This window comes from Microtus oregoni, unplaced genomic scaffold (assembly GCF_018167655.1).
Source record: "Microtus oregoni isolate MIOR12 unplaced genomic scaffold, Mior012 000004F_ref0000308, whole genome shotgun sequence".
Lineage (NCBI taxonomy): Eukaryota > Metazoa > Chordata > Mammalia > Rodentia > Cricetidae > Microtus > Microtus oregoni.
In genome coordinates, this window is record NW_024543063.1 from 15010532 (window position 1) to 15030618 (window position 20087).

The 20087-nt window shown below is 53.1% G+C and overlaps 1 protein-coding gene across 12 annotated transcripts in view; it reads left to right on the forward strand.

The window, feature by feature from the left end:
* The window catches only part of Speg (striated muscle enriched protein kinase), a 56593-nt gene that overhangs the window by 19793 nt on the left and 16713 nt on the right, over positions 1 to 20087 (forward strand). For 9 of the 12 annotated variants that reach the window (XR_005974119.1, XM_041649493.1, XM_041649495.1 and 6 more), the window contains 16 exons: positions 5869 to 6038; positions 6258 to 6346; positions 7133 to 7308; positions 9672 to 9932; positions 10870 to 11028; positions 11130 to 11319; positions 11431 to 11654; positions 14271 to 14390; positions 14640 to 14744; positions 14910 to 15116; positions 15402 to 15525; positions 15613 to 15788; positions 18371 to 18483; positions 18971 to 19139; positions 19295 to 19391; positions 19516 to 19716. Coding sequence is in view for 11 of the 12 variants with exons in the window: in XM_041649493.1 (XP_041505427.1) it covers positions 5869 to 6038; positions 6258 to 6346; positions 7133 to 7308; positions 9672 to 9932; positions 10870 to 11028; positions 11130 to 11319; positions 11431 to 11654; positions 14271 to 14390; positions 14640 to 14744; positions 14910 to 15116; positions 15402 to 15525; positions 15613 to 15788; positions 18371 to 18483; positions 18971 to 19139; positions 19295 to 19391; positions 19516 to 19716 (2581 nt within the window). In the remaining variant the exon portion in view is untranslated. Of the gene's footprint in view, positions 1 to 4843; positions 5038 to 5556; positions 5766 to 5868; positions 6039 to 6257; positions 6347 to 7132; positions 7309 to 8562; positions 9352 to 9671; positions 9933 to 10869; positions 11029 to 11129; positions 11320 to 11430; positions 11655 to 14270; positions 14391 to 14639; positions 14745 to 14909; positions 15117 to 15401; positions 15526 to 15612; positions 15789 to 18370; positions 18484 to 18970; positions 19140 to 19294; positions 19392 to 19515; positions 19717 to 20087 lie in introns of those variants that run through there. The other 3 variants (XM_041649501.1, XM_041649502.1, XM_041649503.1) reach the window with 3 other exon arrangements.

Here is a 20087-nt window from a genome sequence, read left to right on the forward strand (position 1 = left end):
TCATTACAGATGGTTGTGAGCCACCATATGGTTGCTGGGAATTGAACTCAGGACCTTTGGAAGAGCAGGCAATGCTCTTAACCACTGAGCCATCTCTCCAGCCCCGGCCTCTTCACTCTTTGGCTTAGCTGGCCTCATTCCTGGTTTTGTTGTTGTTGTAAGTGTCATGTAAGGATGATCTTAATGGATGAGCTATGTACTCAGTAAGACTGGTGAGGTTCTGTGGGGACAGAAAATTGGCCTCCAATATTTGGACCAGGAGACAGCCATCACTGTGACTTATCTTAGTCTTATATTTAAGATCACCACTAACATGTTAAAAAAAAAAGAGGCTATAGTAAATATGAATACATCATGAATACAAAAGGAACAGGAGAAAACTGTGCCACTAACCTCTACCCTTTTTCCCTGGTCTGGGCCTAGGTGACCATCTGCACAGTGCCAGGCTCTTCCCTAGCAATGACAGTGGCCGCTGATAGATGAGCTCGCTGAATGCCACAGTCCTGTTATCCATTTCACTGGGATCTGGACAGCGCTGGGGAAAGCAGAGTGCCAGACTCAGGCCTCTCTCCCCGCCCCTGCCTGTCAGCATCAGTGGGTACCGGTGGTCTGACTCCCCAAGGCTGTTATTCAGAATGGGGTTTATCTATCCACCACCTGTCCCTAGAATGGAGACTAATGTGGATGCAAGCAGCTTAGCTGACCCATCCAGCCCAGTCATATGTGAGAAACTCAGCACGCACCTGGCTGAGTCAGGCTAACCCTGTGAAATTCTCACCAGTGTTTCATACATTTTAAACTAAACCTGAAACACTCTCAGCAGTGTTTCTTCTCGCTCCAGGGAATTCTGGGGAAATGGTCCAACCTGCAAGCCCAGCCCTCATTTCCCCTCACTTGTTCACTGGCCATCACTGTGGCAGCCGTCTCAGTAAGTGCCTGGATAGAATCCCACAAGGGAGTACCTACAGAGGGCAGAGGTGCAGGCCTGGCCTTATGGAAGTGCTGGTTAATCCCCAAACTATCCTTCTTTCCCCCACAAACTCTATGGAGTTCCTTTTGGCCTTTAGGGCAAAGGCCAGTCCTTCAGCAGGCCCCCACTTCCTAGACAAAGAGGTTGCAGATCCCTCAGGGTGCTGGGAGGTAACAAGAGATTCCTGCTCTCACACTGTTGCCCCCTTCTTTCCTTTCCTTTTCTTTTTTCTCTCACTTTATCTTTTTCTATTTTTTATCTCTCATTTTATTCACCAATTTTGGCTCATTTTCCAAGCTAAAGAAAAATGCAACTGAAAAATTGTTCCACCAGTCTCTGTGTAACAACTCTGGCTGTCCTGAAATTCACTCTGTAGACAAGACTGGCTTCAAATGCCCAGAAAGCCACCTGCCTCTGCCTCCCCAGTGCTGGGAGTGAAGGCGTGCGTCACCACACCCAGTCCCATGGCCCCTTTCTTCTTATTTATTTGTTTATTTATTTTTATGTGAATTGGTGTTTTGTCATGGGTGCCAGATCCCCTGGAACTGGAGTTACAGACAGTTGTGAGCTGCATGTGGGTGCTAGGAATTGAACCCAGGTTCTCTGGAAGAGCAGCCAGTGCTCTTAACCAATGAGCCATCTCTCCCTCCACCCCCACTTTCTTATTTTGCCACCTACCTCTGTTCCCAGACAATTGACAGGCCTCTGAGCCTACACTTTCTACCTTGTGTAGGTTTTAGCTATTTTTTTTTAATTTCTCTAAAGCAAATATCACTTCTTCCCTCGTTCCCAAAGCTATGGCCTTTATTGGGTCCTCCCTTGCCACTTTGTTTCCATTCCTGCTCACTATTCTGCTCTGGCCAGTCTTCCTTGCCAAGCCAAAGTCTTCTAGCTACTGTATCTTTCCACATCTTGGTCTTTGCAGCCACTCCTGGAGGCCCTGCTCTACAGATTAGGGGCTATGTGGATCGAAAGGCTGGGGGAAGAAATAAGAGAAACATTGTCCAGGAAGTTCAAGCCCTGGATAAAGCACCTATGGAGACTGGGGAGGACACCGAGTAATAAGACTCCGTCTGAGATGGGAGGTTGGGATGGCAGCAGAGACCACAGCGGCGTGGTCCTCTGAGTCCTTGGAAACAACAGCATCCCTTGGGAATGTGCTAGATATGCAGATTTGTCCTACCTACCAACCCAAGCCTGTAATCCTAGCTACTGGGGAGGCTGAGATCATAACCTGCTAGGGATACAGAGTGAGTTCAAGGCCGCCCTGGGCGACATAACGAGACCTAGTCTCAAAATGAGCAGTGAAAAGGGGCTCAGTGGAATGCTGGCATAGCACACACAAGGCCCTAAATTCAATTCCCAACACTACAAAACAGATAACCCAGACAGACTGCAGGCTCCAGGACAGACCACAAATCAGAAACCACAGGGGAGGGTCCCAGGGGGCTGTTGTTCCTAGAATTCTCCAGGTGGTTCCAAAGCCCAGCAAACTTTGAAAACCAACCAGCCAAGATGGACAGGAGTGGTGGCGCATGCCTTTATTCCTAGCCCTCGGGAGGCAGAGGCAGGTGGATCTCTGAGTTCGAGCTCAGAGTGAGTTCCAGGACAGTCAGGACTGTTACACAGAGAAGCCCTGTCTTGAAAACCAAAACTAAAAACCAAAACAAAGCAAAAAAAAAAAGAAAAGAAAAGAAAAGAAAGAAGGAAGGAAGGAAGGAAAGGAAAGAAAGAAAGAAAGGAAGAAAAAGAAAACTAACAATCGTTTGTGTGGATTAAGGACTGGGCTAGCTAGTGCAATTGGAAACACAAGGGCTGTCGAACCAGACTTCTGGGTTTACAGCTATGCTCTGAAGTGGAATGGCCAAGTGTTCTAAGACTCAGCAAAACCACCTCTTTGGGTCCCCATCCCCCACCCCGTTCCATCATGAGGATTTGCCCAGGTCTTTCATGTGCCTAAGAATCCCTAGAGCGCTTTTGAAAAAGAAAGACGGCTTTTGACTTCTATCTTCGGAAAATCAATTCTGTAGGCTGGATAAGGTTTAAGAATCTGTATTTCAAAATCAGCCCCAAGTGGTGCTGATGTGGGCGGTTTAAGCATCACTCTGACAGTCCTGATGTAAAGGGCCTTGGGTGATGCCATTTGTGTGCCAGATACTGGGTGGAGCAGAAGCTATGTGTGCAGTTGGAACCAGCTGCATGCACTGGCCCGAGGAGCTCCTGCTTTGGGGGCTTTGGGGCTGACCTGAAAGCACTGTAGAAAGGGCAGCTATGTGAATAGTCAGCACATGAAGATCTGGGTCAAAGGCAAAGGCGTGGTCCTTTCATGGGAAGGGTCGGGAGAACCAGCTCCCTATTTCCTGGCTGGTGTAAGTGTATCCCCAGCGATAAAATCTGGGTTTGTAAATGGATCGGGCCTGAAATGGTAGGGACTGGCTTCAAAGGTGATTTTGCCCAGGCGGCAAATGGGAGCTTAGGATCCTCTATCAACCTCCTCGGTGACACAGTTTGGGCATATGATGTAGCAGAGACCATTTCCTTTTCGCAGAAAACACTCTTCCTACCCCTCTGGAACCTGATCTTCTCTCCATCCAGCCTGGCTAGCAACCTGACCAAGAGACTTGACCTAGACTTGCTGCTGATTGGCAGGATAATACCTAGGTGCTATTCCCCCGGTGGCCACCAGGGGCCTCTGAGGCACTTACAGACCTTTGTCAATCAGACTTAACTCTTTGCCCCGCCCTCCTTTCCTCAACCTTGGAGCTGCCTCAGCACTGTCCAGCCTGGAGGTGACCCTGGTGCCAGGAATCTAAGCTCCGTGGAAGGAGAGGAGCCCCTTCTTCCCAGGGTTGTGGCTATGATCTCAGTGTCAGCTGGGAGCCACGCCTCCAGCGGCAAAAGCCGTTCTGATTTCTCTCTCCTCCCCAACCTTGAGACTGCCAACCTGAAGTGGGCCCTCCTCTCGTTCCCCACCCCTCGTCCTCACTGGTAGTGCTGGGAACACAGGTCATAGCTTGGGAATGTGGCCCTGGTTGGAGGGAGGGGATGAGGGAGAAGGACTTGCAGCCACAGCTCAACCTTGTCTGTATCGCTCTTTCCAAGCCTCTTCCCCACTCGCGGGGTGCAAATGGGTGCCGTGAGGACTGACCGTTGATGGGGAGCAGGCCTCACTTTTCTTGTTATGGACCCTGGTGGGCTGATGGGTGAAAGGCAAGTTACCGGCAGGGCCCAGTAGAGCCCATGGTTGAGCGGATGCAGGGCTGTGTCCTGAAGCACCTGCTCTCCCAGATTCGCCTAGTGCAGGGACCTGGGAGGCAACAGCCACGTGATCCGTTTCCTTAGGTTGACAGGGGACAAATCTGGGAAGGAGGGCCAATGCCCTGCCAGTTCTTTGGTTCTCTGTGTCTGAGAGAGCTGGCTGTGGGGTTTAAGTTCTAGTCATGCAGTCCCATGTCAAGTCTTGTTGGTTTGGGCTAAGCAGGGGGTAGCATAGAGTCATTTACTTTTGGCACTTCTTATGGTGGGTCAGTCTACACTTATGGCCCAGGCAAGGCTACTAAATGCCGCAGTGTGGGGTCATCCTACCTCTATCCCCACCCCTGAGGGCTGGGGTCCCCACACCTGGAGTCCAAGCCCTATGGAAGTGCTCAGCTCTTGTCAGTGTCCCAAGCTGTAATGAGAAGAAAGGCAGACGCTGGCTGCTTGGAATGAGCAGTGGCTAAATTCAGCTGAACTGGACTCCGCCCCTCCCCCTGTTCCTATGCCGCAGCTCCTGGGGCTTCTCCCTGTGGTCTTAGCAGGCACCACCTTCCCAACTAGCGCCTGCCTGCTGCCCAGCCTCTCGCTGGCCACCCCCACCTCCTCCTTCCCCCTCCTAGGCTCACTTCCCCTCCCCCAGGGCCGGCTCAGTGCGGGGCCTCCACTGGGTCAGCGAGTGAGTGGGGCTGGGCAGGCTGAACGCCTGCTCCCTGGGGAGCTAAGGCCAGTGGGCCGTGGGCAGGAGGGCCTGGTGCCAGGGCAGAAGCTTAAGGAAGGTACAGGCCGGGGTCCGTGTGCAAAGTCTCAGGGTGAGTTTGGGGTGCAGTACTGCTGGGGGCTTGGGGTTGGAGAAACAGGAGGAGGGGCCAGGGGGCTGTGGCAGATTCGTGTCTGTATTTGGCAGTCGGATAAGCGCCAGCTCAGCGAGGCTGGGCCCCTGGCCAGTTGGAGGGGAGAGCTTCAGGGCCCTGGGGACACCCCTCCCCCAAGGCAGATTCAGGTGTCCCCCTCCTCTTTTCTAGGCTGAATCACCCTTTCCTATGGATGATTCTAACTATGCTTTCCTCTCCCCTGAGAATCTGGGGTTCATGCTGTAGCTATGGGGCCAACAGGTGCCCCTGGGGAAGCTGAGAAGGGAGAGGGGGAAGGGCTGCCTGGACACTGCCACCTCATTGGCCCTGGACAGAGGTCAGGATGGGGCTTGTCTGAAATGTGTGTCCTTTCTGCGCCAGCTCACCTAAAAAACTAGTGTCCTGCTCCTGCCATTGTGGGGTCCTAGAGATATCTACTACCCCTTTGGAGCTTGTGGATGGTGGTTTGAAGCCCCACTTCATGCTAGTACATAAATTAGCTGCTTCAGTACAATTCAGGGGCTCCCCCAAGGCCATGTCATGGCCCTTCTACCGGCCAAACCCTTTGCTGCAGGCCGCTCTCTGTAGAATATCGTCAGAGTTGACAGAGCAGACAGCGGAGGAATCAGACTCAGGGAGAGCATGTATCTGGGCATGGTCATACAGCCAGTGAGCCTCAATAGGAGGTGAGGTCAGGGCTGGGCCTGCGGGAGCTGCCTCCTTTCTCTATAATACGCCCAGCCATCTCTCTCCATCCTTTCTCCCTGATATCATCTATCTCTCCTCCAGGTGGGTCCACATCCCCTTTCAGCAGCCCCATCACCTCTGATGAGGAGTACCTGAGCCCCCCAGAAGAGTTCCCAGAGCCTGAGGAGACCTGGCCCCGAACCCCTACCATGAAGCTCAGTCCTAGCCAGGATGGCAATTCCTCTGACTCCAAGGCACCACCAACCTTCAAGGTCAGACCCCTGAGGCTGGTATCCAGCCTTCTGTGGACACCCTTCCTTTGTGCACTCCTTATTCTTGAGGCCCCACTTAATGGAACCTTGCCCCTTTAACCCTTGTTACCCAGAGACAGTCACAGACTGGTGTGGAAGAGACCTCTGTCCCAGGTCCCCCAGCTCTCAGTAGCCAATGCTATGCTCTATCACCCCTGATGCTTTGGGATTCTCCTTCAGGTCTCACTCATGGACCAATCAGTGAGAGAAGGGCAAGATGTCATTATGAGCATCCGAGTGCAGGGGGAGCCCAAGCCTGTGGTCTCCTGGTAAGTAGCAAACCACTTATGCCACCCACCAGAACTGCTCTCCAGGCTAAACCTTAGAGCTGGCTTTGGTAGAAGGGGACAGAACACTAAGGAACTTCTCTTGGACCTCATCTCAGATATAGCAGGACCCACTCCACACGCCTGCCCATGGCTTCCTCTATGAATGAGTGGCTTCATGTCTACCCACTTTGAATGAATGGCCAAGACTCCTCTTGCCGTGTAGAAGGCTGTTTGTCTCCATGCCATCAGCTGAGGCAGGGTGATTTTTGAAGCCAAGCAACCTGTACCCAGCCTGTGTTTCTGAGCTGCCCAAGTCTGAGTTAAATGTGTTTCTCAGCTGTTCTGCCTTGGTGCTTGGAACATTACTCAGCATGTCCTAGTCCCCACCCCAACACTGGTTTGGGTTATGGTTTTCATTTTTAAGTCTCCAATGTGATTATTATTATTTTTTAAGTTTGTAAGTTCTTTAGTATCCCTTTTGGGGAGTGGGAATCTATGTTTCTGTTACAAATAAGTGGAAGTAAGATATGGGGACATTTAAGAACTATTTAGAGGTGATGCAGGTTCTAAGATGGGAGAGATCCAAGTGGGTCTAAAAGTACTTGGAGAAGGTAGGAAGGCGGAGCTGGGGTAAACCTAGCTTTGGATCCCAAGGTTGCGTTGATCAGTCAGTGAGGAGGAGAGGGCTTCAGCCAGTGGGAAGGCCCTAGATCCTCCCTCCTCCTGTTACTGTGAATGCAGGTAAGGGTTTCAGGTTCTAAGGCTGTGCTTTTCTCTCTTTGACAGGCTGAGGAATCGCCAGCCTGTGCGCCCAGACCAGCGGCGCTTTGCAGAGGAGGCCGAGGGTGGTCTCTGCCGCTTGCGGATCCTGGCTGCTGAGCGGGGTGACGCTGGCTTCTACACTTGCAAGGCAGTCAATGAGTACGGAGCTCGGCAGTGTGAGGCCCGCCTAGAGGTTCGAGGTGAGAGGCCCATCTACTCCTGAAATCCCTGCCTATCCCAGCCTTTACCCTCCTGACAGCTCACAGCCAACCTCAGTTCCAGTATGTCACACTGAAGGGGCCCCTAGTCCAGCTGCTTGTAATGTAGCTGACTAAATTGAACCCAGAGAAAGGAAGTGACTTTGCCCAAGATCACACGGGAAATGATTCCATACCCAACTGGCTACCCAATTTGCCTTCCCCTTGCTCCGTCATGACAACTCCTCATGGTAGCCAGCAGCCCTGCATCCTGTAGCCAGCCATCCTCTTCCCACACTTCTAAGCTCTTGCTGCCTGCTCTGTGCGGGCCCATTCTTCACTGACCCCCTCGCCCTTCTCTTGTCCCCTGGTTGCTCTTCATATACATACATGTGATTGCTGTGCAGAAACTGTTGTGGTTGGGGTAGCAGTGGGGAGTGGCTGGTGGCTGGACCCGTTCGAAGGGATCATCATGATGGAGGGACATCAGGGGTGTCAGGGTTACATAGCCCCAAAGTATAGAGAAGGTTCGGCCATGAGAGTTGGGGACATAAGGCGGGGTTTTTAGGTAGCTGGCATAATAGGATCTATCCATGCTGCCCTTCAGAGGCTGCTGAACATCCCCTCCCTGTGACATCACAGGGTTAGGAACATCTCCTCAGACCCTTATTCCACCATGGTCCTTTTCTGCCCTCACTGGGCACAGCCCCTTCAAGCCTGGCAAAGGCCAGCTCTATGGGCTTCCCAAGACACTCCTAAGGCCCTGCTGGAGTTCAGACCTACAGTTTTAGTTCCTCTGCCAGGCCTCGCATGCCTCGCTCTCCCTGGTTCCTCTTGTTGCTGTGGTTGCCACCTCTCTGGCAATTCTTCAGTTCCATTCCCTGCCCTCTTCCTTCTCTGGGGTTGAGCTCTACTTCGCTTCTCTGTGTTAACCTGTGTGTCTGTGCTTCTTTCTCTTTGGGCTTCTTTCCAGCATTCCACAGGCTTTGGGGTGCCCCTAATGGCTATGAGCATCTCCTCCCTTGTTGCTCAGTATCTCTGTCTGTTGAGGAACCCCAGGGACCAGGCTAGCCACTAGCCCTCCCACCCTAGTGCTGATCTACAGCGAGCTGAAAGTGTCAGTTTTAGAGGCAGCTCCATATCCAGAGGGGCCCTAGCTAGGTCTGCGTGCCTGTGTGTATGTGTGTGTGTGTGCGCGCGTGTGCGTGTGCTGCACTAACCTGCCGCTTGCTGACTGAGGTTTTTGTCTGTACACAGGCGAGTGAGCTCAGGGGGCCACCTGCGCTGCCCCCGCTACCCTCCGAGCTGCGCCCCTGTCTCAGGCACCTCTCGGACCTCGCTGTGTCTCACTGCCTCCTGCCCACAGACCCAGCCGGCTCTCCCTCCGGCCCGGACTTTTCCCTGTTATCCCTGCCTCTCCCCCCCTCCCTAGTCCACGAAGCACCCTGGGGTAGTCCATGGACCCCCGTGGATCCTCCCTCCCTAAGTAGATATGTGGCTGTGCAGGCCAGGAGGCCCCCAGAAGGACTGAGTGCTGGGAAAGGACAACCTTGAGGGGTGCCAAGCTCCCCCAGTCTCCCTGTAGGGAGCGTCAAGCGAGTGCATGTGCTGTGCTGCTACAGGCCACTGTCTGTCTATCTGTCTGTCTGTCTGTGTGTCTGTGACAGTCAGGGAAGAATGCCTCTGAGCTGAGGTGGAATAAGACAGAACTAGATAACGATACATGGCATCCACGGGATGGAGGGGCGCAGAGGAGCAGGTACAGTGGCTAAGACGATTACTGGGAAAAGGCAGGGCACTGATTTCAGAAATAGACTTTTAATGGCACAACACTTTCTATTCTACAAGAGACCAAAAGCCAGAGGCCTGGGGCTAAGCCCTGGCTGCTGGCAAGCTTAGGATCCAGAGGGCCACCCCTTTTCACAGACACATCTGACATGCTCTAACTGGGAATGAGAGAGAAAGCCAGGCTGAGCATAGGAGCAGGGGCATAGTGGGGTGGAGACTTGGAAATACTATTTCGTAGCTCAAATAAAGTCCAGTTTGTACCCATCTAGTGTGCCGTGTTTTCTTTACCTCCGCCGCCGTTGCAGCTGCCACCATCCTTTCGGATACCCCCCCTCAACCCCTTTCACCTCTCATCACTTCTCCCTCCTTGGGGCCAACATAGGTTCCCATCTCAGAGCCAGGTCTAGGGGCTCCTTGCTGTCTTGCCTGGGGCGGATGGGCTTTCCCAGTCTCCAGAGGAACCAAATGCATCTCTCTCTCTGTATCTGTCTGTCTCTCTGTGTGTGCTTGTGTGTGTGTCTTCCTTGCCCCGTGTGTCTCTGCTCTGTTTGTGCCCCCTGTGGCTGCCCTCCCCTCAGCACACCCTGAAAGCCGGTCCCTGGCCGTGCTGGCCCCCCTGCAGGACGTGGACGTGGGGGCCGGGGAGATGGCGCTGTTTGAGTGCCTGGTGGCAGGTCCAACCGACGTGGAGGTGGACTGGTTGTGCCGTGGCCGCCTGCTGCAGCCTGCGCTGCTCAAATGCAAGATGCATTTTGATGGCCGCAAATGCAAGCTGCTGCTCACCTCTGTGCATGAAGACGACAGTGGTGTCTACACGTGCAAGCTGAGCACAGCCAAAGGTACCCACTCACTCAGGTGCTAGGGCTGTCGTTGTGCCCAGAGCTGGGGAGGGAACCGGAAGATGGTGCCCAGAGCTGGGGAGGGAACTGGAAGATGGTGCGGAACAGATGCCCAGGAAGTGGGGGCAGGAGATGGTATGGGCCTCCGGCTCCCCAAACAATGAGAACTTAGATCAGTGATTCTCAGTTTTCCTAATACTGCAACCTTTTAATACAGTTCCTCATGTTGTGGTGACCACCCCCCCCCATAGAATTTTTGTTGCTATTTCATAACTAATTTTGCTATGGTTATGAATCATAATGTAAATGTCTGACATACAGGGTACCTGATATGCAACCCCTGTGAAAAGGTAATTGGATGCTGGGGGGTCGCGACCCACAGATTGAGAACCACTGACTTAAAGCACTATTCAGGACAGAAAGTGATGCTATTCCCAGGCCCAGCAAGTCCATTGAGATGTAGCACACAGACCTGACTTGGGCATCTCTATTCTTGCTCTGCATGTTGCCAAGCGCATGTCACTTCCTCTTTGTGAGCTGTATTCTATCCATCCATGAAAGTGGAATGGTGCTACCTACCAGGCAGGGGGATTGGCAGGATTGGGGCGATGATGACCCCTGCAGAGAACAAAACCCTGTGCCTGTCATGGATGCCAGCTGTTGTTACTATGGATGGCATCCCTGTCCTGGTCCTGTTCTCTCTGGAGAACAGAGATAAAGGCACCTGCCTCTGGGGTAGGGGGTATAGAGCGGGACCAAGAGGCATCTGCTCTGGGTGTACGACAGGTGGGTCAGTGTGGGGTCATGAACCAGACACAGGAGAGTCTGGGGGAGGGGCTTCTCTTCAAGAAGCTCTGCCCACTCAAGAAACATAAGATGAGGTGTCTGGGCCTCCACAACCTTCTTTGACCCAGTGCCGCCACCCACTTCCTCACAGATGAGCTGACCTGCAGTGCCCGGCTGACGGTCCGGCCATCGCTGGCGCCTCTGTTCACCCGGTTGCTGGAAGATGCAGAGGTGCTAGAAGGCCGTGCTGCCCGCTTGGATTGCAAGATCAGCGGCACCCCACCTCCGTCCGTTACCTGGACTCATTTTGGTATGGTCGCCCGCTCTGAATATGTTGAGAAGGCATCAAGGGCTAAGACAGACAGGTCTTGCTGCTATAGGAGATCTGTGTCTGTGTCCCCCTGCCCCCAGGCCACCCTGTGAATGAGAGCGAGAACCTGCGGCTGCGACAGGATGGGGGACTGCATTCACTGCACATTGCCCGGGTGGGAAGTGAAGACGAGGGACTTTATGAAGTCAGTGCCACCAACACACACGGCCAGGCCCACTGCTCTGCCCAGCTGTATGTGGAGGAACCTCGGACAGCCGCCTCTGGCCCCAGGTACCCCCTAGGCCTCTAGGTGCTGCCTGCAGTGCCTCTGAGGGACCCTCACCCTGAGTCGGAGTGGGGGGCATAGCTGTGCACATCTGGACAGCCGTGTGGTTCTTACAGCTCAAAGTTGGAGAAGATGCCGTCCATCCCTGAGGAGCCAGAGCACGGGGATCTGGAGAGGCTGTCTATTCCAGACTTCCTGCGGCCACTGCAGGATCTGGAAGTGGGACTAGCTAAAGAGGCCATGCTGGAGTGCCAAGTGACCGGCCTGCCCTATCCTACCATCAGCTGGTTCCACAACGGTCACCGAATTCAAAGCAGTGATGACCGGCGCATGACACAGTGTATGTGACTGGGAAGGCACCCAGCAACCTCTTGGCTTTTTGGATACTTCCCTAGGGACCCCTCATGTCTTCCCTTCATAATTTGTTTAGAGATGGGAGGGTCTGGGGAAGAGAACCTTTAGGGGCTCTGAGGTCCGTCTGAGCCCACAGTGTCACCCCGAGTGGCTCTGTTAGCACTTACCGGGCAGGCAGTACAGCCTGGGGCTGACCAGCAAGCAGGTTACAGAAGCCACAGCGCCTTTCCTCCCTCATTAGCAACTGAGCTGTGAAGAGAATGAAATTAGTGATATATATCACCCAAAGCGGGGCCTGGCAGATAGCAAGCGGTCAGCAAATGATAAATCATATGACAGTTTTTTGTTGCCACTGCTCTCACTGTTGATAAAACTGCGCTGCCCAAGATGCCTAAGAAATCTCAGTGGAAAGGCTGGGACGCACAGGGTCTGGCTGAAGGGAAGCTGCTGCGGATACAAAGAACAGGATGTTTTGCGTTACAGTCCTCTAGCCTGGTTGCTTTCCCAAGGGAACACTTGTGTTCTATTGTTGAAGCAACATGAATCTCATGCAAGTTCCTCCTGCCTCCACCCGTGACGGTTTTCTTCTGTAGCAGCAAGGCCTGAAGACAGGACAGGGACGGTCTCACTTTGCTGTAGGCCTGTGAGGCAGGTACTCTTATACCTGTTTACAGATGGGGAAACTGAGGCTTAGAGAGGTACAGACACTTCCTCAAAGGTAAGCAAGGACCTTCTGACCCAAGTTCATCTCTTGAAAAGCCTGCTCTTGACTAGGGGCGTAGCTCAGTAGGTAAAGTGCTTGCCAGCATCCTCGAGCCCTGGTTGTGACCTCTACTACTGCGTAAACTGGGCATGGTGGCATGCCCCTGCAATGCCAGGATTCGAGAGGCAGAGATGGGAGAATCAGAAGTTCAAGGTCATTCTCAGCTGCATAGTGATTTCTAGGCTCAGTAGGTAAAGTGCTTGCCAGCATCCTCGAGCCCTGGTTGTGACCTCTACTACTGCGTAAACTGGGCATGGTGGCATGCCCCTGCAATGCCAGGATTCGAGAGGCAGAGATGGGAGAATCAGAAGTTCAAGGTCATTCTCAGCTGCATAGTGATTTCTAGGCTAATTGGAGTACATGAAACCCTGTCAGAGGAAAGGGAGTATGGGAGAGAGAGGAAAGAAGAAAGGAAAGGGAACTAAAGACTGTTGTTAGTCACTCACAGTCGGTCGGTTCTCCAACTCCACCCTCATCTGGCCATGAGTACCACGCCAGCAGCCCTGACAGCCTGACCCTTGCTCCCTCTAGTAGCTGTCATTGCTCAGTCACAGACTCTCCTGTGTCCCCATTTCCTTTGAGGCTCTGGTCGGTGTCTGTCTCAGGATTTGAGCTGACGTCTCTGCTGTGCCCGTATCTGGGGCCACTGGCAGCCTTTGGCTTCTCCTCCCTTGGAAACAGCGCAGGCAGAGATAAATGAGTGGATGGCCGTTGGAAGTGAGATAACTGCAAAAGGAAGACAGGAGTGTTTGGGAACATCCCTGGTGGGAAAGAGAACAGTACAGGCTGCCCCTTCTTCATGTCCTGCCAGAGACAGCCTCCTTATCATTGATGGAGCAGAGTGCAAGGAACGAGCTTTGGAACGAAATGGAACTTAAGTCCAAACCATTCCTTCCTCATCCATTAGCTGGGTGACCTTGGACAAGCCAGTTAATGTCTCTGACCTCGCTGGTAAATGGGGATAATTTTGTAAAACTGTTGAAAGGATTAGGGTTGAGAAAACCAAGTCATGCACCTGGCGTAGGATAGACACAGAGCAGGCAACTCTTATTGTAATTTATACTATGACACATATTTGGCACTTACTGCATGCAGAGTGTTGGGTTCTGGGTGGGACAAGCAGAGCTGGACAGGAGCTGAAAAATCATCATTGGGACCCAGCAATGAGCTTCAAGAGGTCTGGAGACCCAGGGAAGGCATCAGGGTACTGGAAGGAGGGGGTGGGGCCATAGCAGGCTGAGATTCATGGCATGTGCCTGAACTATGTTTTAAAGGAGAAGGGAGCTTTAGATAAGAGTTGAGAGCATTCTGAACGGGAGGAATTTGATGAGCTGAGATTCAGCGGTGGAACTCATGTGGCCTGTTCAGGGACCCAATCATCTGCAAGAGTTGGGAAGGAATAGCCAGGTGGTGAGAAGGGCATTGGGGTCGCTAGGTTTGGCCGATCTCTGGTAGATTTTCCTCAGACTCTGTTGGAGATGAGGCACAGGCAGTGGTCACTGGGGTGAGAAGAGACTCGGGGAGGGACCTACTAACAAAACTTTGTCACAGCCTTGACTTGGAAGTTACAACCTTTTGGAGGTACAGGAATGAGGGGGCTATCACAGGGACAAAGACAAGCCTTGTGTGACAAGAAGATGCCAAGTGACTAGGCCTGAAATGCTCAAAGAGGAACGAGGACCAGCCTTGGCTACAGGAAATGCGTGTCTCTTGATGGTTTCCCTATGCTGTCCCTCTTGCCCTCTCCCTGCAGTAGGAAGCATATGTGTGGTCAAGCTTGATCTCTCATGAGCCGAGTATTCTTCTGACCACCCGTGTGTCACTGTCCCTCCCCCACAGACAGGGATATACATCGCCTAGTGTTCCCAGCTGTGGGGCCTCAGCACTCTGGTGTCTACAAGAGTGTCATCGCCAACAAGCTGGGCAAAGCTGCCTGCTACGCTCACCTCTATGTCACAGGTGAGGCCAAAATCCTCCTTAGTAGTTTTGTCCAATGTGGCCTCTGGAACCATCCGAGAACTAGGCCAGAGGTGGCCGGGGCTGGGGGGGGTGCTCTACACTAGCTCCCCCTCCACTCCCGAGGGAGCGGCTGCCATTGCCCCTATGTCTATGGTTGAGCCTCAGCCCCAGCTTCCTGACTAAGGCTGGTGCTCCTGTAGAGATGTTAGTCTCTGAAACACCACCACACCTTCCACCTGTGGCTTCCAGATGTGGTTCCAGGCCCTCCAGATGGCGCTCCGCAGGTAGTGGCTGTGACAGGAAAGATGGTGACGCTCACGTGGAACCCACCCAGGAGTCTGGACATGGCTATTGGTGGGTCAGGGCCACACAGGGTAGAGGGTAGGGATGAGGCCTGAACAGAGAAGCCTCAGGCAAGGCCACTACAAGGTCTGGGCTTTTGAGCCTATGATGGGGCGGCGGGGGAGTGGATAGTGCACTAGAAGTGGGACCAGGAACATTCTGCTGTTTCTTCTCTAGACCCAGATTCCCTGACATACACTGTGCAGCACCAGGTATTGGGCTCAGACCAGTGGACAGCACTGGTCACGGGCCTGCGGGAGCCTGAGTGGGCAGCCACAGGGCTGAAGAAGGGGCTCCAGCACATCTTCCGGGTCCTTAGCACCAGCGGCAAGAGCAGCAGCAAGCCCTCAGCACCGTCGGAGCCCGTGCAGCTGTTAGAGCATGGTGAGCTGATGCTGTGTGGCCAGGGGAGGGGTCAGTGACCAACTGGGCAGCCACAGCGTGAATGGTGTCACTTGGCCAGATCCCATCCCATCCGCGGCAGCAGTGGTCTGGGTACAAGGCAAAAGCTTTGGTGTTGTTAATCCTTCCTGAGCTGCTTCCTGGCTCTGTTCCGCTTCTCTGAGCCTCAACTTCTCCATCTGTACCACTGGAACTTTAGTGGGGTTGGGGGTGAAAGTGTAGCAGGTACCATGGCCCCACTGTCAGCCTGTGTTCTCCTCCCCCAAGGCCCACCCCTGGAAGAGGCCCCAGCCGTGCTGGACAAACCAGACATTGTGTATGTGGTAGAGGGCCAGCCTGCTTGCGTCACCGTCACCTTTAACCATGTAGAGGCCCAGGTTGTCTGGCGGAGGTAGGAGTCCTTGTTCAACCTGTCCCCGACCTGTGGTAGTCCAATCCCATGCCCAGCCGACAAGATCACCCGTCATTTCTTCCTCAGCTGCCGAGGAGCCCTCCTAGAGGCACGCACAGGCGTGTACGAACTGAAGCAGCCAGACGACGACCAGTACTGTCTTTGGATCTGCCGGGTGAGCCGCCGAGACCTAGGGCCCCTCACCTGCACTGCCCGAAACCGCCATGGCACAAAGGCCTGCTCAGTCACCCTGGAGCTGGCAGGTGGGTGACAACTTCTTACTATTCCTCCCTCTCAGGCAGCTGCCATTGCTGGAGACTCAATTCCATGTCCTTCCTCTCATTCCTGTCCTTCTAGTGACAATACCAGTATTAGTAATAATAAGGGGAATAAACTAATATTTATTGAGCATGCATGATGACATATTCTATAATAACTGCACTCAGGAAGCCAAGGTAGGAAGATTATGAGTTTGAGGTCACCTGGGCCACAAGTGAAGGAGACCTAGTCTTAAAATAAAATTAAAAAAAAAAAGTCTTGACTGTAGCTCACTGTAGAGTACTTGCCTAGCACAAGGCAAGGTTTGGTCCATTGGCACTGACACACACTCACACATATATACACATGTTATGTGCAATGTTACATATAGGACTTAGCATCTCATATGAACCGGGATCAATATGAAGAACTGCACCTATTTAGTGTGCCAACCTTGTGAGGTGGGGTTAGTTGTCATTCCCATTTCACAGATGAGGAAGCAAGGTCAGAGTGTGAAGTGACCTGGCCCAAGGTCTCAGGGTCTGATAAGCACAGGAGCTAAGGGTTCAAGTTTCCATGTCAGACGGCAAAGCTGTGAGTACCATTAGCTTGTGTGCTAAAGACAGCCAGGGAACTGTGTCTCAGCTGAAACAGGGTGGGAGGAGGAGCTGATAAAGAAGCAAATGCCCTCAAGCAATCCATCACCTGCTACCGGGCTCTGAGGCTCCTGGCCGCACTTCAGCAATGCCAGTTTGACGGTGTCCCTGCCACCTTTAACCAAGTCCCTTTCTGTAGTTTCTCCTTTCAAGTCAGGTCTTCTGGAGCTGTAGTGTGCATTAGGAGGCCATTGGTGTGTGTGTGTGTGTGTGTGTGTGTGTGTGTGTGTGTGTGTTTTGCTTGTTAGTTAACTCCAGGATCTATAACTGCCACTGAAAACTTCAGATCCACCTAAACTGGATGTTCTTACCTCCTGAGTGGATACTGTCCCGGCCAAAAGCAAAGAAAGTGACAATTTAGCACGAGCTATGAACAAATGGTCACTTTCTGTTGCAGAAAAAAAAAAAGGTGGTAGCACACCTTTAATCCCAGTACTCAGAGACAGGCCAGTCTCTGTGAGTTCGAGGCCAGCCTGATCTACAGAGCGTGCAAAGCGAGTTCCAAGACATAAACTCTGTCTCAAAAAACAAACAAACAAATCATTGAAGTTCACTCAAAACCTCCAGAGTTTCGACCTTGATAGATTGCCTCTCCCCTCAGCAGACAGGGACCAAGGGGAGACAGCTGTGAAGTGGGCACAAGCAGTCACAGGGGCATGCAGACAAGGTGATCCCTCCTGACCCTGTGCGCACGGGGTTTCCATTCCTGGAGTTTTGCTCCTGCCAAGCTCCCACCCTGCCCTTCCTACTCAATCACCACTCTGTCCCCAGATCGCAGTATCTGCTGGACTTGTCACCCTTCTCAGGTGTAGCCAAATTTAGGGCTCAGAGAGGCCTAGGAGCCTGCATCCTAGCTGTTGTAGATGGTGACTGCGGGAGACTATCTTAATCAGCCATACTCAAAAGGGACCTGGGGCTTATACCAGATTCTCCATTCTGCTTGGCCCTGTTCCACCATCAGCCCTGCAGGCTGGGTAGAAAGGCAGCCCCCTTCCCTTCATGTCTGCCATGGAACAGCCTCTCCCCCAGACCCAGAATGGCCTCTCCCGTTCTCTGTATAAAGCCAGGCAGGTCCCTGTGGTGGTAGCAATCTATACTCAGCTTGCTTTATTTTTTTTCCCCTTGGGGCTTGATTACTCTCAGTCCTCTTAAAGCTGGGATCCTGAAGACACGCTTAGAATACAGGGCAAGAAATTCACAGACTTGACAAGGCACACTGCAAAGTGTATTTCGTTCTACCGTGAGAATTAGAGGCTGCCTAGCAGGGAACCATGCAGCCGAGAGTTCACTCCTAGACTGTCCGGTTAATATTTGGGCAGGGCATTTTTGTTCATTTGCTCTCTCCCAGGCGTAGAAGGCTTCCTAGACGTTTAAATAAGACTCAGAGAGAAACGCTTCAAGATAGAGGCAGTGTGCTTGAGGGGCTTCATTCTAGGTCACAGCCCCAGGTCCTCCTGCAGGGGCCAAGTAGAGTCAGTGAGAGGCCACCAGGTGGGGTGTTGAGAGGAGCAGTCACCCAGAGGGGGCAGCACTGAGCCACACTGCACCAGCCTCATGGTTACTGCAGGTAGAGAAGGGCTGGATAGCCAGACGAGAAACATGAAATCCACATTTCTTTTGTGTGTGAAAATGTCCCAATTTCAAAGCCATAAGATGAATCTTAAGGGTCCCACAAAGCAACTTGTGCCGGTCAGTGACAGTCAATGCTTCTGAGCCTTGGAAAGCAACTTCGTTAGGGTTTACTGAGAGGGCCCCATCAGGAACTCTGGTATCCCCAGGCATGGTGGGGGAATGGGGGGGGGGACTGGGGGCAGAGTCTGGGAGGCCAGGGCCTAGTATTCTCACCATACAGTTGCTGATAGGGACAGGGGCTGAGGAAGCAGGCACCTGTGAGGATGACACCTGTCCTCTTCTGTCCCCGTGTGTTGCAGAGGCCCCTCGGTTTGAGTCCATCATGGAAGATGTGGAGGTGGGACCTGGAGAAACAGCCCGCTTTGCTGTGGTGGTTGAGGGGAAACCACTGCCCGACATCATGTGGTACAAGGTCAGAGGGTAACGCAGGTTGCAGCAGCCGGCAGGGAGCCTGGGGTCTATACAGTCCTGAGAGGCCTGAGAGGAGAAGTATCTGGGCAGAGGTGTGGTGGGCAGGAGGAGGTGGGACTCCGGGGACTAACTGAGGGGTTAGGGACTTTTTTTTTTTTCTGAGACAGGGTTTCTCTGTGTAGTCCTGGCTGTCCTGGAATTTGCTCTGCAGACCAGGCAGGCCTAGAGCACACAGAGATCTGCCTGCCTCTGCTTCCTGAGTGCCAGGATTAAAGATGTGCACCACCACCGCCTGGCATGGGTTAGGGATTCTTAGCAAGAGATAAGGGAGAAGCTGGTTCTAGTCCCAGAGTCAGAGGAACTGAGTGAAGACAGCTTGTCAAGCCCTTGGCCTTCAGGTCCAAATGAAAGAGACTGTGCGGTGTGGAGGAAAAGCTAGCCCCCAGGTAGCAGTAAGGTCAGACCCAGGTGACATGTACCCCTGGCAGGATGAGGTGCTGCTGGCCGAGAGCAACCACGTGAGCTTCGTGTATGAGGGGAACGAGTGCTCTCTGGTGGTGCTCAGCGCAGGAACCGAGGATGGAGGCGTTTACACCTGCACAGCTCGGAACCTGGCGGGCGAAGTCTCCTGCAAGGCAGAGTTGTCTGTGCATTCAGGTGCGTTAGTATCTGGGGGAGAAGGGGCAGGAAGTACCCTGCCCTTCATTTCTTACACCACATCCTCGTCCCAGCCCGAGTACAGTATTCTGTCCTTTGTCTTTTGAATCTGTCCCATGTCTCCTGTCTCTGCCTCACTCCTATCTCCTCCCCAGCTCAGACAGCTATGGAGGTCGAGGGGGTTGGAGAGGATGAGGAGCACCGAGGAAGAAGGCTTAGCGACTACTACGACATCCACCAAGAGATTGGCAGGTGCGGGACCAGGAAGGGCTGGCATCAAGGACCGAACGGGGCTGCTGGGTCTGAGGGCCAGGAAAGATGGAAAGTCAGCTCTGTAGTGATGGTGGTGTCCTGACACCCTCCCTGTGTCCTCCAGGGGTGCCTTCTCCTACCTGCGGCGTGTGGTGGAACGGAGCTCTGGCCTGGAGTTCGCAGCCAAGTTCATCCCTAGCCAGGCTAAGCCCAAGGCATCAGCAAGACGTGAAGCCCGGTTACTGGCCCGACTCCAGCATGACTGTGTGCTCTACTTCCACGAAGCCTTCGAGAGGCGCCGGGGACTTGTCATTGTCACTGAGCTGTATCCTGGGACAAGACGGGGAAAGAGTGTCCTTTGTAAAGGCAAATCGGGAGCATGTTATGCCCTTTGCAAAGTGGTCCTTTGAGCTCGGGCTATCACTGGGGTGGGATCTGAGCATGCTCAGAGCCCTAGGTTCAGTCGACAGTACTGCATAGAAGAGAGTGTAGAGGCACACACCTGGGACCCCAGTACTGGGAGGGAGATCAGAAGCTTATAGTCATGTTCTACATAGCCCAGTTTAGGTTACATCAACCCCTTAAAAACGGTGAGCCCATGGGCAGTCGGGATGAATGATGAATCTGGAGACACCTGTGAAAACCATTTCTAGATCTAGTTCATGCCAGGCATAGTGGTATATGCCTTCAATTCCA